The 14,086-nt window shown below is 46.9% G+C and overlaps 1 protein-coding gene across 1 annotated transcript in view; it reads left to right on the top strand.

Annotated features, from left to right (window-relative positions):
- LOC127339670 (uncharacterized) overlaps window positions 1-9,231 on the top strand; it is a 63,963-nt gene extending 54,732 nt beyond the window's left edge. The window contains exon 6 of the mRNA XM_051365490.2: window positions 8,956-9,231. Coding sequence (XP_051221450.2) covers window positions 8,956-9,231 — 276 coding nt within the window. The remainder of the gene's footprint in view (window positions 1-8,955) is intronic.
- Window positions 9,232-14,086: the final 4,855 nt, after the last annotated feature.

Here is a 14,086-nt window from a genome sequence, read left to right as displayed (position 1 = left end):
TAGTCTTGTGCTTGGCGCGGTTGTAGGCGAACTCGGCGTGAGGAAGGCACTCCTCCCATGACTTCAAGTTCTTCTTCACGAGGATCCGTAGGAGGGTGGAGAGGCTTCGATTGACCACTTCCGTTTGGCCATCCGTTTGCGGGTGCGATGATGATGAGAACAAGAGCTTGACTCCAAACTTCGCCATGAGCGACTTCCAAAGATAACTCATGAACTTGACGTCTCGATCCGACACAATGCTTTGCGGTACTCCATGTAGGCGGACAATTTCCCTGAAAAACAACGAAGCAATGTGTGAAGCATCGTCGCTCTTATGGCAAGGTATGAAATGAGCCATCTTAGAGAATCTATCCACTACAACAAAGATGGAATCATGACCATGCTTAGTGCGAGGCAAGCCTAGAACGAAATCCATGCTAATATCGGTCCATGGTGCATAAGGAATAGGCAATGGCATGTAAAGACCATAAGGGTTGGAGGTAGACTTAGCTTGTAAGCAAGTGGTGCACCGGCGGCAAAGGCGTTCCACATCTCGCTTCATCTTTGGCCAATAGTAATGAGTGGAGAGCATCGCAAGTGTCTTATCACGGCCAAAGTGACCCATAAGACCTCCTCCATGAGACTCTTGCAAAAGCAATTTTCGAAGCGAAGACTCGGGAATGCAAATCTTGTTAGCTTTGAACAAGTAGCCATCATGCAAATAGAAATCATCCACTCCTCGCTCAACGGAGCACTTTTCAAAAATTGGAGCAAAGAAAGAATCGGAAGGATAGAGTTCTTTGATCTCTTCAAGTCCCAAAACATGAAAATCCAAACGAGTTAGCAAAAGGGTGTTTTTGCGGGAAAGAGCATCCGCCACAACATTGTCCTTGCCCTTCTTGTATTTGATCACATATGGGAAGGACTCAATGAACTCGACCCATTTTGCATGTCATTTGTTCAAGTTGTGTTGGCTTTTCAAATATTTCAAGGACTCATGGTCGGAATGAATGATAAACTCTTTTGGCCAAAGATAGTGTTGCCAAACTTCAAGAACACGAACCAAAGCGTAGAGCTCCTTGTCATATATAGGATAGTTGAGGCGTGCGCCATCTAACTTCTCACTATAATATGCCACGGGTTTGCCCTCTTGCATAAGAACACCACCAATACCAAGCCCACTTGCATCACACTCAATCTCAAAATTTTTTACAAAATTTGGAAGAACAAGAAGGGGAGCTTCGGTAAGGCGTTTCTTCAACTCATCAAAAGCATTTTGTTGGGCCTTGCCCCAAACAAACGGAACATTCTTCTTGGTAAGCTCATTCAAAGGGCAAGCAATGGTGCTAAAGTCTTTCACAAAGCGACGATAGAAACCGGCAAGTCCATGGAAGCTTCGGACTTGACCAACATTTGTAGGGGTAGGCCAATTGTGGATGGCCTCCACCTTGGAAGAATCAACTTCAATCCCATTAGCGGAAACCACGAAACCAAGAAACACCAATTTGTTTTGGGCAAAAGTGCATTTGGGAAGATTTGCATAAAGCTTCTCATGACGCAAGATGCATAAGACTTCTCTCACATGTTGCACATGGTCCTCGAGATTTTGGCTATAAATAAGAATATCATCGAAATAGACAACCACGCTCTTGCCAATGAGAGGATGCAAGATGTGATTCATGAGGCGCATGAAAGTTGATGGAGCATTGGAAAGACCGAAAGGCATAACGAGCCATTCATAGAGACCGAGTTTGGTCTTGAATGCCGTTTTCCATTCATCACCAATAGCCATGCGGATTTGATGGTAACCACTACGCAAATCGATTTTAGAGAAAATCATGGCACCACTAAGTTCATCAAGCATGTCATCTAAACGCGGAATGGGATGGCGGTAACGGACAGTAATGGCATTGATGGGGCGACAATCCATACACATCCGTTGCGTCTCATCCGGTTTAGGCACAAGAATCACGGGAACCGCACAAGGGCTAAGGCTTTCGCGGACGTACCCTTTGGCGAGGAGATCTTGAATTTGGCGTTGGATCTCCTTGGTCTCTTCGGGGTTGGTGCGGTAGGCGGCACGGTTTGGGAGCGGAGCGCCGGGTATGAGGTCGATGCGGTGTTCTATGCCTCGGAGTGGTGGTAGTCCATGAGGGAGCTCGTCGGGGAAGACATCTTGAAATTCCTGCAAAAGAGACAACAAAAACGGAGGAATGTTGATTAAGTCGTTAGTCGCCGACGAGGGTCCCTTGCATATGAGCACATAGTGCAATATGGTGGATGGGTTCTCTTGGAGCTCTCTCCACTCACTCTTGGTGGCTAGAAGGACACTCTTGGAATCACTCATGTATGGCTTGTGGCGCTCACTCTCTTTGTGGTGGGTCGCTCCCTCTCCTCTCATCTCGCTATGGTGGGTGCGGAGTTGTGCCCTCGCTAAAGCCTTCGCATTATCCGCGATGATTTGGCTAGGAGTCATCGGGCGCAACTCGAACTTCTTATCGTTGACCTTGAAGGTGTATGTGTTGGAGAGTCCATCATGTATAGCCTTCTTGTCATATTGCCAAGGGCGGCCAAGCAACATGTGGCACACCGTCATGGGTACCACGTCACACTCGATAGTGTCCTCATAAGGTCCAATCTTGAAAGTGACGGTGACGGTATGTTGTATCTTGACGTTGCCCTTGTCACTCAACCATTGGATATGGTAAGGGTGAGGATGCTTGCGGAGAGTGAGGTTGAGCTTCTCACACAACTCGGTGCTTGCAAGGTTATGGAAACTTCCACCATCGATGATGACCTTGATCGATTTTCCACCAATTCCGGCACGGGTTTGGAATATGTTGCAACGTTGTTCTTCCATAGCATGAGGTTGTGTGGTTAGCACCCTTGTGACCACAAGTGAGGGGCTTGGGTCATGCTCACATAAGAGAGGATCTTCTCCACTTTCTTGCTCATAAGCTTCTTCACTTTCCACGGCGGCTTGCACAAGGGCTTCATATTCATCCTCATCAAGAGTCTCGATGTCACCATTCTCCATAGTGATCATAACCTTGGTGTTCTTGCACTCAAACGATTTGTGACCTTGGGTGCCACACTTGAAGCAAGTGACACTAGAGGGTCCCGTGGATGCCTTAGAGGAGGCGGTGGAGGAGACCGTTTGCTTCATGCGACTTTGGATAGTCGGTTTCTTGGACGGTGTAGAGGATGCGTCGGCCTTGGCACTTGTAGCATGAGGATTTGATGAAGTAGGAGGAGTCGATGTAGCGAGCTTGGAGGAGAAATAGGTCTTGGCCTTGGAGTACTTGATGTCCTCAATCACTTGGCGCTCGGCCTTCGATGCTTGGTGGACCAACTCAACCATGTTGGAGTAGGGTTGGAACTCGACAATCCTCTTGATGGGGTAAGTAAGGCCATTGAAGAAGCGAGCAATGGTTTGTTCCTCGGACTCTTGGATGTTGGCTCGCATCATAGTGAGCTCCATCTCCTTGTAGAACTCCTCAACGGTCTTGGTGCCTTGCTTCAACTTTTGGAGCTTGTTGAAGAGGTCGGTCATGTAGTGCGTTGGGACAAAGCGAGCATGCATTTATTTCTTCATGTCTTCCCAAGTGTCAATAGGAGGTTCACCCTTTTCTTCTCGAAGAGTGAGGACTTGCTCCCACCAAGTGTTGGCGTAGTCTTCAAACTCGAGTGATGCCATAGCCACTTTCTTGGCACCGGAGTAGTTGTGGATGCGGAAGATCTTGTCCACCTTGAGTGCCCATGAGAGGTAGGCTTCGGCGTCGTCTTCACCTTTGAACTTGGGCATGTTGAACTTGAGTTTGCCATACATGTTCTCTTCATCCTCCAAGGTTCTTCTACGAGGAGGGGCGCCGTCATCTCTTGCGGCTAGAGGAGGAATAGGAGGTCTTCTACGGCCAACCATAGCATTGGGTTGGCGTTGGAGGTGCACGCTTGCTTCACTTGGTTCACGGTGAGGATGTGGTTGAAGATCTTGTCGCGGTTGAGGACGATGCTCAATGGTGGGTCTCTCATCTTGATCATGGTGTAGCTCTCCTCGTCCACGTTGGTCATGGCGAGGGTGGCGTCGGAGATCTCGCCGAGGTTGATCTTGAGGACCTTGGTCTTGGGGATGGCCATCACGCCCATGGTGGGCATGGCGATCCGCTTGGTGACGATCTTGGTGAAGGACTTGGTCTTGTGGAGGACGCTCATGTGGACGAGCATGGCGATGTATTTCTCCACGCCTAGAGTTGGAGCGGGAGTCTTCATGACGAGCTTGTGGGCGATGAGGTCGATGATGGTCTTCATGCCTTGAAGAGGAGCTTGAGGACGAAAGGCCACCATGAGAGTAATAGTCTTGTGGCGAGCTTGATGAAGAGGAAGTAGAGCGGTGTCGACGATGACGACCCAAGTTGGTGATGGCGCGCTCGAGGCTATCCATGCGCCGCTCCATGTTGGCATCATTGGCCGCCATTTGGCCATTCAAGTTGTCCGTAGCTTCACGAAGAAGAGCCAAGTCTTGGTTCACGGTGGAGAAGTTGTGAGCCACCTCATCGTATTGCTCATCGATGCGCGTCTCGAAGAGGGAGAGTTGCTCCTTGAACTCTTGTCGTTGCGTCCATAGGTTGTGTTGAGTAGCCAACCTCTCGGTGTTGCGGAGGATCTCTTCATCCCTTGTGGTATCTCCGTTCCTATCCATGATGGAAAGACAAGAACTATGTTGTGTATGTTAGTGGAAGGAGACTACCTCGCACTCTTACCAAGGTAAGATAGTATTGAGGCAATCCACCAAGCCGAAAGCAAGATCAAGTGTATCGGGAACACACGCAAAACCACACGCAAAAGCTAGCAAATATGGTGTTAGGCGAGTGTTGTGGAAAGCCAAAAGACAATTCCAAGATCGAGTATGTTGTTAAAAGTGGGTGAGGTCCAAAATCCAAATGTCAATGTGAAGATCACTATAAACACGGAAAAAGTTGTGGAACACACACACGAGATAAGCGGGGTTAGTGCAACCAAAAGTGAGCGGAAAAGTGTATGTATAAGTGCTCGGTGTCACACTAACACAAGGAGAGCCAAAGCTTTGGTTGCAAAGGAAGAGACAACAAGATTCACACGCGGCCTCTCTTCTCCTATCTCTCTTTGCTTAGAAGCTTTTTCTCTTTTGTATATGGTGGCACTTGCACTCGTTTGTATCTTTGGTGGCACGTGGACACTTTTGTATGTATGGGCGTATGGATGTATGGATGTATGGATGTATGGATGTATGGTGCTACTCGCACTCTTTTTGTGTTTTTGGGGCTTTTTCACGCACTATGTTAGCGTGAGCCTCGCTTTTGCTATCTTGCCACACGAGTGTTTGCTTGGATGCCTTACTCAACGCGACACACACACCTCACAATGCGAGGCCACGTGCAATGTCTCGCAACACTAGACAAGCAATGCTCGATGGGATAGATCGCAAAAGGAAGAGGGGTTACAAGGTGAAAGCTGCAAGTTATACCTGCGATGGTGGTGGTGGTGGTGGTGGTGGTGGAGATCGCCGGAAGACGAGGTCGAAGGAGGGGGCGTTGCTGCACCCGTTCTGGGGCCCGGTTGGACCGGCTCCTGGACCGACCCGGCCGGTTGCACGGCCGGTCGACCGGGTTCTGGGCTGGCCCGGCCGGTCTGTAGCCCGGTTGACCGGCTGCTCAACCGGATCGCGCGATTTCTCTCTCCTGTTCTTCCCCAAACCAACTCCAAATCGACCAAAACGAAGGGAAACGATGGAATCGGAGGCTCAAAGTTGGGGAAATAGTAGATCAAGCACAACAACACCAGATCCACGGAACAAAACCACTCAAAACGCAACCAAATCACAGATCGGTCAAGAGGCAATTTAGGGCTATTTTTGGGGATTTTTTTGGAAAATTTTCTAGGGACGAAATCGGGTGGGTGGGAGGTCAAATCCGCGGTAACCAAGAGTTGCTGATACCATATGATGAGGTCTAAGACCCCGTGTGTGGCCCGATCTCGCGGATTGACTTCGAAACCAAGAGGGGAGATGGGAAAACGCGAGGAACACGAAGAACACGACGAACACGAGGAACTCCGAGACTCACGCACGCACACCAACCCGATACACCCGATACTTACCCCCGTGGCTCGATGGACCACGCCAATAGAATCACACGGAAGAGGCACGCGGCAGAATTCCCGGTGAGAGATTGGTGTTGGAGAAAAGAGATTGGTGAGGGAGAGAGAGTAGCTTGTACTAGAATCTCACTCAACAATATCCAAATCAACAACAAGGATGGCCTTGATTACAGAGGGATGATACCCAAGGGAGACTAAGCTCAAAGGTAGTTTTGAGTTCAAAACAAGTCTAAAGAGGTAAAGGGGCGTCTGGGGTGCTTATATAGTCTTACAAGGCGTCACGGGCCGAAAAGGTACGAAGGAAACAAGTTCGGGCCGTTTTGGCGACTTAAGTCGTGCAGGCCGGTCAGGAGGCCGGTCAGACCGGGCCTGGGACCGGGCGGCAACCGGACGAGGTTCCGAGGCCCCGGGATAGTGCCCGGATGGCACAAGCGCAAATCCCGGTTTGGACCGGGCGACCCGGTCAGGAGGCCGGTCAGACCGGGTTATGGACCGGGTGACCCGGTCAGGAGGCCGGTCAGACCGGGTTCTGGACCGGCCGGCCATCTTCTCTTCCTTGCGCTCTTCGGGCGACTTCCGGTCCAGTTCCATGTCCATCTTCGCGTCCAGCTGCTCCTCTCCTCCTCTTGACCATGGTGTGTCCTCCTCTTCGTGCTCTTGATGCTCCTTGTACCTAATGACACATAACACGTCGGCATGAGGTAGCAATCCATCCAAAGGGGTACCAAGATCAAGGGTGGTGAGGAGCGAGTTCACCTCATCATGAAGAGCTTTGACTCGGGCTCGTGTCATCGGTCCACTTGGGGGACTTGTTGGTCTTGGTGTAGCGACGTCGGTGACCGGGGCTACATCAATATGGCTATTTTAGTCAAATGATATTGTCCAAAACTATTATGTAAATCATATGAGGTGTTTGGCTTCATTTAAATCTTGTCCCAAGTACTTTCATATGAAGTTGTGACCCTGGTCTAAATGCTCTCACATGAAATTACTTGGTGATATTAAATCATAATTAGTATTGGTATGAGGTATTCTACCTCATTTAAATCATTTTCCCAAATGATGATGATGAATGGTTGACTTAGTTCAACATGATTTCATGCATGGTTGTTTGAGGAAATTAAATCTTAAGAAGATTCAATGAGAGGAAATTATTTCCTCAAAGAACTAAAGGGAAAAACCAAATGCAACTAATATGTTATGTGTGCCATAATAATAGAATAGTTTGTGTGAAGCCATGGTGTGCTTAGTATAGCTATTGAACCTTGTTGGGTGATTGTATCTCGTATTCGTTTTTAGACGCTAGTACTGGAGAATACCAGGAAGAGGAAGGCTTCTACCAAGAAGAGGAGGAAGTTTTTACCTTACAAGTTTTTACTTGATTTATGAAGAAGTTACTTTTATAGTTAACTTTGGTCTAAGTTTAGAATGTTACTAGGGTGGCAAAGTTAGTCTCAAAGATGGCCAAGCAAGATAGCACCCCTCATGATTAGTGCTAGTGCTAACAACTAAAAGTGACTACTCTAGATGGGAACTTGTGATTTGAAATGAATTTGAAAACCTTGGAATGATGAGTCATTCTATTGAAAGATCTTTTGAAGGTGAATATGACTTGAATGATATGGTGAATTTTTTTATCAAAACTGATATTGGTTTGGATGCGATACCTTTCCAATTATTTTTGAGTACCCCCACAATACCTGATTATGGGTAGGGCTTAACTGGAAGTTTATACGTCTTAGTATGGGTTCCCTCTGAACAAGCCTCATAGGGGTTATGCCGAGGCTGCCTCCGTTGTATGAGAAATGATGTGAAATGAGGTGAATTGTACGGCCAAGCCCTGTGCAGTTCCCAGGTTGACAGTTGGTCTTCATTGGGAGGCCAAGCTCATGGGGAGAGGTGCCTATACTAGGGTTTGTAAGTGAAAGGTTATGGTTGATGATCCGCGTACTGAGTTACGATGATTCGGGGTTATCCCGACAGATGAAATCAAATGTTGTGGCACAAATGTGCAACCTCTGTAGAGTGTAAACCTATTTGAATAGCCGTGTCCACGGTTACGGACGGTTGGAAAGGCCATACAGTTTCTGGTGTCGGATTCTTGAAAATGTGGTGAAGTGAATGGTGAATTGACTTGAACTGAATTTGAATCACAACTGAGTTGTGGGAATGACACTATTGTTCCCACTTGAGTTAGTTAGCACCTGAAAGAGTCTTTATCAAATACCTGTGAACTAAAATTGGCTTTATGCAAAAGAAACTAGATCTTAGCACCCCTTACTAGAATTGATAGCACTTACACTAGTATTAGTTTGCGAGTACTTAAAGTACTCACGGCTGTGTCCCTGGCTATTCAAGTGGCCAGAATATGAAGAGGAGCAGAACTACCAAGGTGACAACCAGTAGGACGCCTACGACAACTAGGAGTCTTCCGACGTCAAGCGTTGGCCTGTGGACTAGAGAGTCCATTCTATTTACGCTTCCGCTATGAACTTTGTGTTCGTTGATCAATAGATCAACTATTTGTGTAATATGGATCAGGTGATCTGAATGATGACTATGATATTCGACTGTTATGTCTCACAACAACAATATTCCTGGGATTGCGATGAATGGCATAATAGGCACCTGGACTTAAAAATCTGGGTGTTGACAGGATTTTAGTTTGGGTGGAGGAGGGAGATTTGAGGCTTTTGGTGTTTTTATCAATGGAGTATGAGAGAGAGAGCTCAAGAACAGTTTGTAGTGTAGTGCCTGACAGTTCTAAGCTAGGAGAAGGGGTATACATAGGTCCCCTGGAAATCCAACCATTGGAGACCGTTGACGACTTGTGCAACTCAGCAATCTGTCGAGGAGGCCAGTCTGCCGGGCCAGGCGCTGGACTGGTTGGTGGAACGCCCGGTGCTGCCGGGCCACAGACCGGGCCGGCCGGCAGCCGCCGGTCCTGGCACTGGGCCAGTGCCGAGCGTATGCATTGAGTCCCTGGATCCGCTACGGTGTCCACCGGCGTGGGAGCCGGCATTCGCCGAGAGGTCTGGTGCTATAGCCGGTGTCACCGGGTTGTGCGCCGGGCCAGCTGGCAGAAACCGGATGCTGGCGCTGGGCTTGAAGCGCTGACTCCCTGGAATGCGCCCGGTGTGCACCGGTGCTAGGGCCGGTCTCCGCCGGACCAGCTGATGTGGCACCCGGTGCCATTGGACCAGATCGGCCTGAGGGAAACTGATGTTCCCCTTTTTTTCATCGAAGTGGGGGTATCCCTTTTCCTTCTTGTTCCATTGTTACACCATTATGCTTGTTAGACTAATACCTTAGAATAATCTTGTAGACATGTATTAATCCGATTACTCTAGCTATGGTGTCATTGTTACCAAAATAATGGATAAGGTTAAAATACCCTTACAATCTCCCCCGTTTTGGTATACGATGACAAACCGAGCAAGAGTCACATATAGATATTATGATAAGCTTAGAACCTTGATTCCATATTAGATATTAAGACAACTCCCCCATAATGTATGCACCGAAGAATTTGCGTTTGAATGCAAAGTGCACCATTTGTAAAACATGAGAAGCTCCCCCAATATCTTTAGGAAACAAGCATGGTATGGACAAGCATATAACAAGATATAAGTAATAATCATAATCATCCTACATAGAGAGATTAAGCATACAATAACTTGTCCACACACGAATTATTAAGAGTAGCAAATGGTTCCAGAAAGCAAATAGCACAAGCCAAATAAGAAGCAAATAAAGTAGCAGTGGCTTGTGCAAAATGGCAACACCCATCCAGGAAACCCATAGTCCTAGACTCTACTCTCTTCTCCCCCTTTGGCATCGGTACACCAAAAAGGTAGGAGATAGCAGAAAAGCTAGCGTTTCCATTAGTAGAAGTCCAGTGACTCCTCATCTTCATCCTCATCACCGTCTTCATTCTCTTCATCATCTCTAATCCTATAGGAGCTAGACCACGTAGCATCAAAAGAAGTAGCAGTCCTAGACCTAGTCCTGGGAGGAGGAACACCATGTGAAGATCCACCACGAGCAAACAAAGATAGGTCAAAGTTCTGGAACATGGCATCATCAATGGGAGGCATCGCCCAAGTTATAGCAACCAAAGGCTTAAGTTCAGGATCAGGAGGAGGAACATGATGGTTTCTTGCAGCCATGAATTCATTTTGGCGCCTCCTAGTCTCTTGATTTAGGGCAAGGCTTATATGAGCCACATCATTTGTATTCCTACACATCTGCCACAGATTTTCCAAGAAGCGGGAGGCACCCCGCTTGGGGCGCATAGAGGAGCTAGAGCTAGCGTCCGGGTCATGCCTTTCCTTGGACCTTCGCTCTGAAGGCATCATCTCAGGTATGTCAAGTTTGTGCATTTATTGAGGAACTTGAAAGGTTCCATCTTCACTACCTCATCTTTCCTATTGTAAGGAGATGGCACAATAGTGTTGATGAGCTGCTGAACATACTGAGCAATGTTTGGAGTCATGCGGTTGCGAATAATGCATCTCAATTCATTGTAGAGATAGTCACAGCCATCAATTGTACTAAAATTTTCAGGACGACAGTAGTACATGAGGTTGAGATGGTAGGCTCGGCAGTCACTTGAGTCACCAGACTTGCTGACTAGATTCTCACAGAATATCTTGGCAAGCACTTGGTAAGAGTAGTACATCCCTGAGATGAGTGGAGGATCATGTGTAGGCTCTGGAGGGTAGCAGAAAGCAATGTTACCATGAGTGAATGGATCCTGACTGTGGATCTGAAACCCTTGAGCATGGCCACCACCAAACCCGATTTCTTGACATAAGTCAAGGTAGTTGCAAGAATACTTCTCCTTCCCAGTCATCCAAGTCATAGTGCGAGAAAGGTCATCACGGAAGAAGACTATGCAATGGAACTAATGGACAAGACTTGGGCAATACTACCCAAGAATTTTGAAGTTGCTAGGCTTCAAGCATACTAGATCAAAAAGTCCCATCTTCTGCAAAGTGTCAACCACAAAGCGGTACTTTGTGGCATGGAACATGCTGAGCTCTTCCTTGTTGACGGCCTTGGGCTGCACAAAGATGCCATTCTTCATGAGCTCCGGATATTTGTAGAACTCATCCCAGATGATAGCCCGAGTCTCTGTCCAGAATTCCTAGTCACCACGGGTGTAGGTTCGTTCCTCAAAACAATAGGGATTCTCGTCTCTGAGTCTTCTCCAACCAGAAATATGAATAGTACCACTATTGAATTTTGGTGGTCTCTCCTCTAGAACTTCATCTTTGCCTTTCCTCTTCTTTGTTGTTGTCTTGGTTCGACCTCCAGCTGAACTGCCTGGACCACTGCTCTAAGCTGCTTTGTTGGGCACACGGTTGCCTATACGGCACCCCGGGGGCCTCTCATGCTTGCCCCTCTTGGCAGCGACATGGCTGCCATCACTACAATCTCCTGTGAATGAGAAAACAGAGGGCGATAGCACTGGGTTACGTGTACATGTCATCAGGAGTAAAGAGGCCAAAGGTATAACATATATACAAGTGTTTTGACGAGATTGCAAAAAAAATTGGTGAGTCGGCTCATTGGTCGGCAGCACCGGACTGTAGACCGGACCAGCTGGTCAGGCAGCCGGTCTGCCGAGCGACACGCCGGTCTGGCCGGTGTATGAGCTGTCGCACCGGGCCGTAGGCCGGGTGATGATGAACACTATGATTTTTCCAGATTTTTTACACAAAATGATGCAAAAACTCAATATTTGTAAACATATTATAGTAATGTAGAGTGAATCCCATGGATTGAGGTGTATGCCATTCCAATGGCATGAGGTACTAGACCAAACCCTAGCCGGCGGCACCGGGCCAGGCACCGGGTGACAGTTTTTAGCCCCCTTTTGCTTTTTCTTTATGGAAAGATTTGTGTAGACTCATATTATGACATGTACAATATAGATAGATATATGATAAGAGGGGCATAGACATGGGGTAGGAACACAAGTTTTTCTAGGCATACCCATTGGAGTGAAATCCGAATAAGATGTTAATAGCAACAATGGGCATTATTCAAAATATATCAAGAATCATAAATCATTTTAGAATAGTTTTGCAATAAGATCAGCTAGCCTCATAGAATGAAATCATTTTGCAACTGAGGCTAATGAGTGGTGGGGGATTACTCCCCCTATGTTAAAGCGCAAATGTCATGAGACCTCAAAGAGACATGCTTGGGTCCATATTATGAAATTGGGTCTATTTATGTTGCACACATAGGTATGCATCATACCAAGATATGGTAAGATGACTATCCCCATATGTGCTGCACAACTAAGCTAGATAGCAAGATAAATGCAAGAATATAGTGCAAGAAGTTGTTCAATCTAAGTTGTTAGGATCAAGAATACCAAGTTCTCCTCTCAAGTTCACAAACCAGGCTTCATCCAAAGGCTTAGTGCAAATATCTTCCAATTGGTACGTTGTTCCCACATGAGTGAGTTCAATGTCCCGATTGGCAACATAATCACGTAGGAAGTGATGGCGAATGTCAATGTGTTTTGTGCGGCAATGTTGAACTAGGTTATTGGCGATCTTTATTGCACTGTCGTTGTCACATAGAAGAGGCACCGTACCAAGAGACACACCATAGTTTTTCAAGGTTTGCTTCATCCATAAAAACTGAGTGCAACAAGATGCCGCAGATATGTATTTGGCTTCGGCGGTGGATAGCGCAGTGGAGTTTTGTTTCTTGGATGACCAACTCACCAATGACCGGCCAATATATTGGCAAGCCCCGGAGGTAGACATCCGGTCGACCTTATCACCAGCCCAATCGGAATCCGAATAGCCTATGAGTTCAAAGATTGACCCCTTCGGATACCAGAGCCCGAGAGTAGGAGTGAGAACAAGATATCTTAGAATCCGTTTGACCGCCACCAAGTGTCTCTCCTTAGGAGCATATTGAAAATGAGCACACATCCCAACACTTAGCATGATATCCGGCCTAGAAGCACAAAGGTAGAGCAAGGATCCAATCATGGAACGGTATACCTTTTTATCCACATCCTTCTCACCATCACATGATCCAAGCTGCCCCTTTATGGGCGTGGGTGTCTTCATTGGACTTGCATTGGTCATGTTATACTTCTTGAGCATGTCCCTCACATATTTTTCTTGGGAGATGAAGGTGCCTTTTGCAAGTTGCCTTACTTTGAAGCCTAAACAGAACTTCAACTCCCCCATCATGGACATCTCAAATTTCCTATTCATCAATAGCTCAAAAGCTTTGTTATGATTAGGGTTAGTTCCACCAAATATAATATCATCAACATATATTTGACATAGAAATAGGCCACCCCCTTTAACCTGCTTGGTGAAAAGGGTGGAATCGATCGTACCAATGCTAAACCCATCCTTGAGTAAGAAATCCCTAAGGTACTACCAAGCACTTGGAGCTTGCTTGAGACCGTAGAGTGCCTTATGGAGTAAATATCCATGGTTGGGACAGCATGGGTCTTCGAAACCTGAGGGTTGAGCCACATATGCAGTTTCTTTTAGGGGACCATTCAAAAATGCACTTTTCACATCCATTCGATATAGCTTGAAATTGTGAAAGGATGCAAATGCAAGCAAAATACGAATAGCTTCAAGACGGGCAACCGGCGCAAATGTGTCCTCATAATTCATACCTTCTATTTGGGCAAACCCTTGCGCCACTAACCTTGCTTTATTTCTTATGACAATGTCATTCTCATCTTGCTTGTTCTTGAACACCCATTTGGTCCCAATGACATTGATGTGATGATCTTTGGGTCTCTCAACTAGAGACCATACTTCATTGCGGGGTGAAACATTCCAATTCTTATTGCATGGCAATTACCCAATCCGGATCAACCAAGGCTTCATGTACCTTGAGTGGCTCAAAGCTAGACACAAAAGCATGATGTTGACAATAAGGGATAAGTAATGCATGGTGTCTACGAGTTACCACT

The sequence above is a fragment of the Lolium perenne genome, chromosome 3, assembly GCF_019359855.2.
Source record: "Lolium perenne isolate Kyuss_39 chromosome 3, Kyuss_2.0, whole genome shotgun sequence".
Classification (NCBI taxonomy): Eukaryota; Viridiplantae; Streptophyta; class Magnoliopsida; order Poales; family Poaceae; genus Lolium; species Lolium perenne.
The sequence above is the reverse complement of the archived record's forward strand: the minus strand, read 5'-3'. Positions and strand labels throughout refer to the sequence as shown.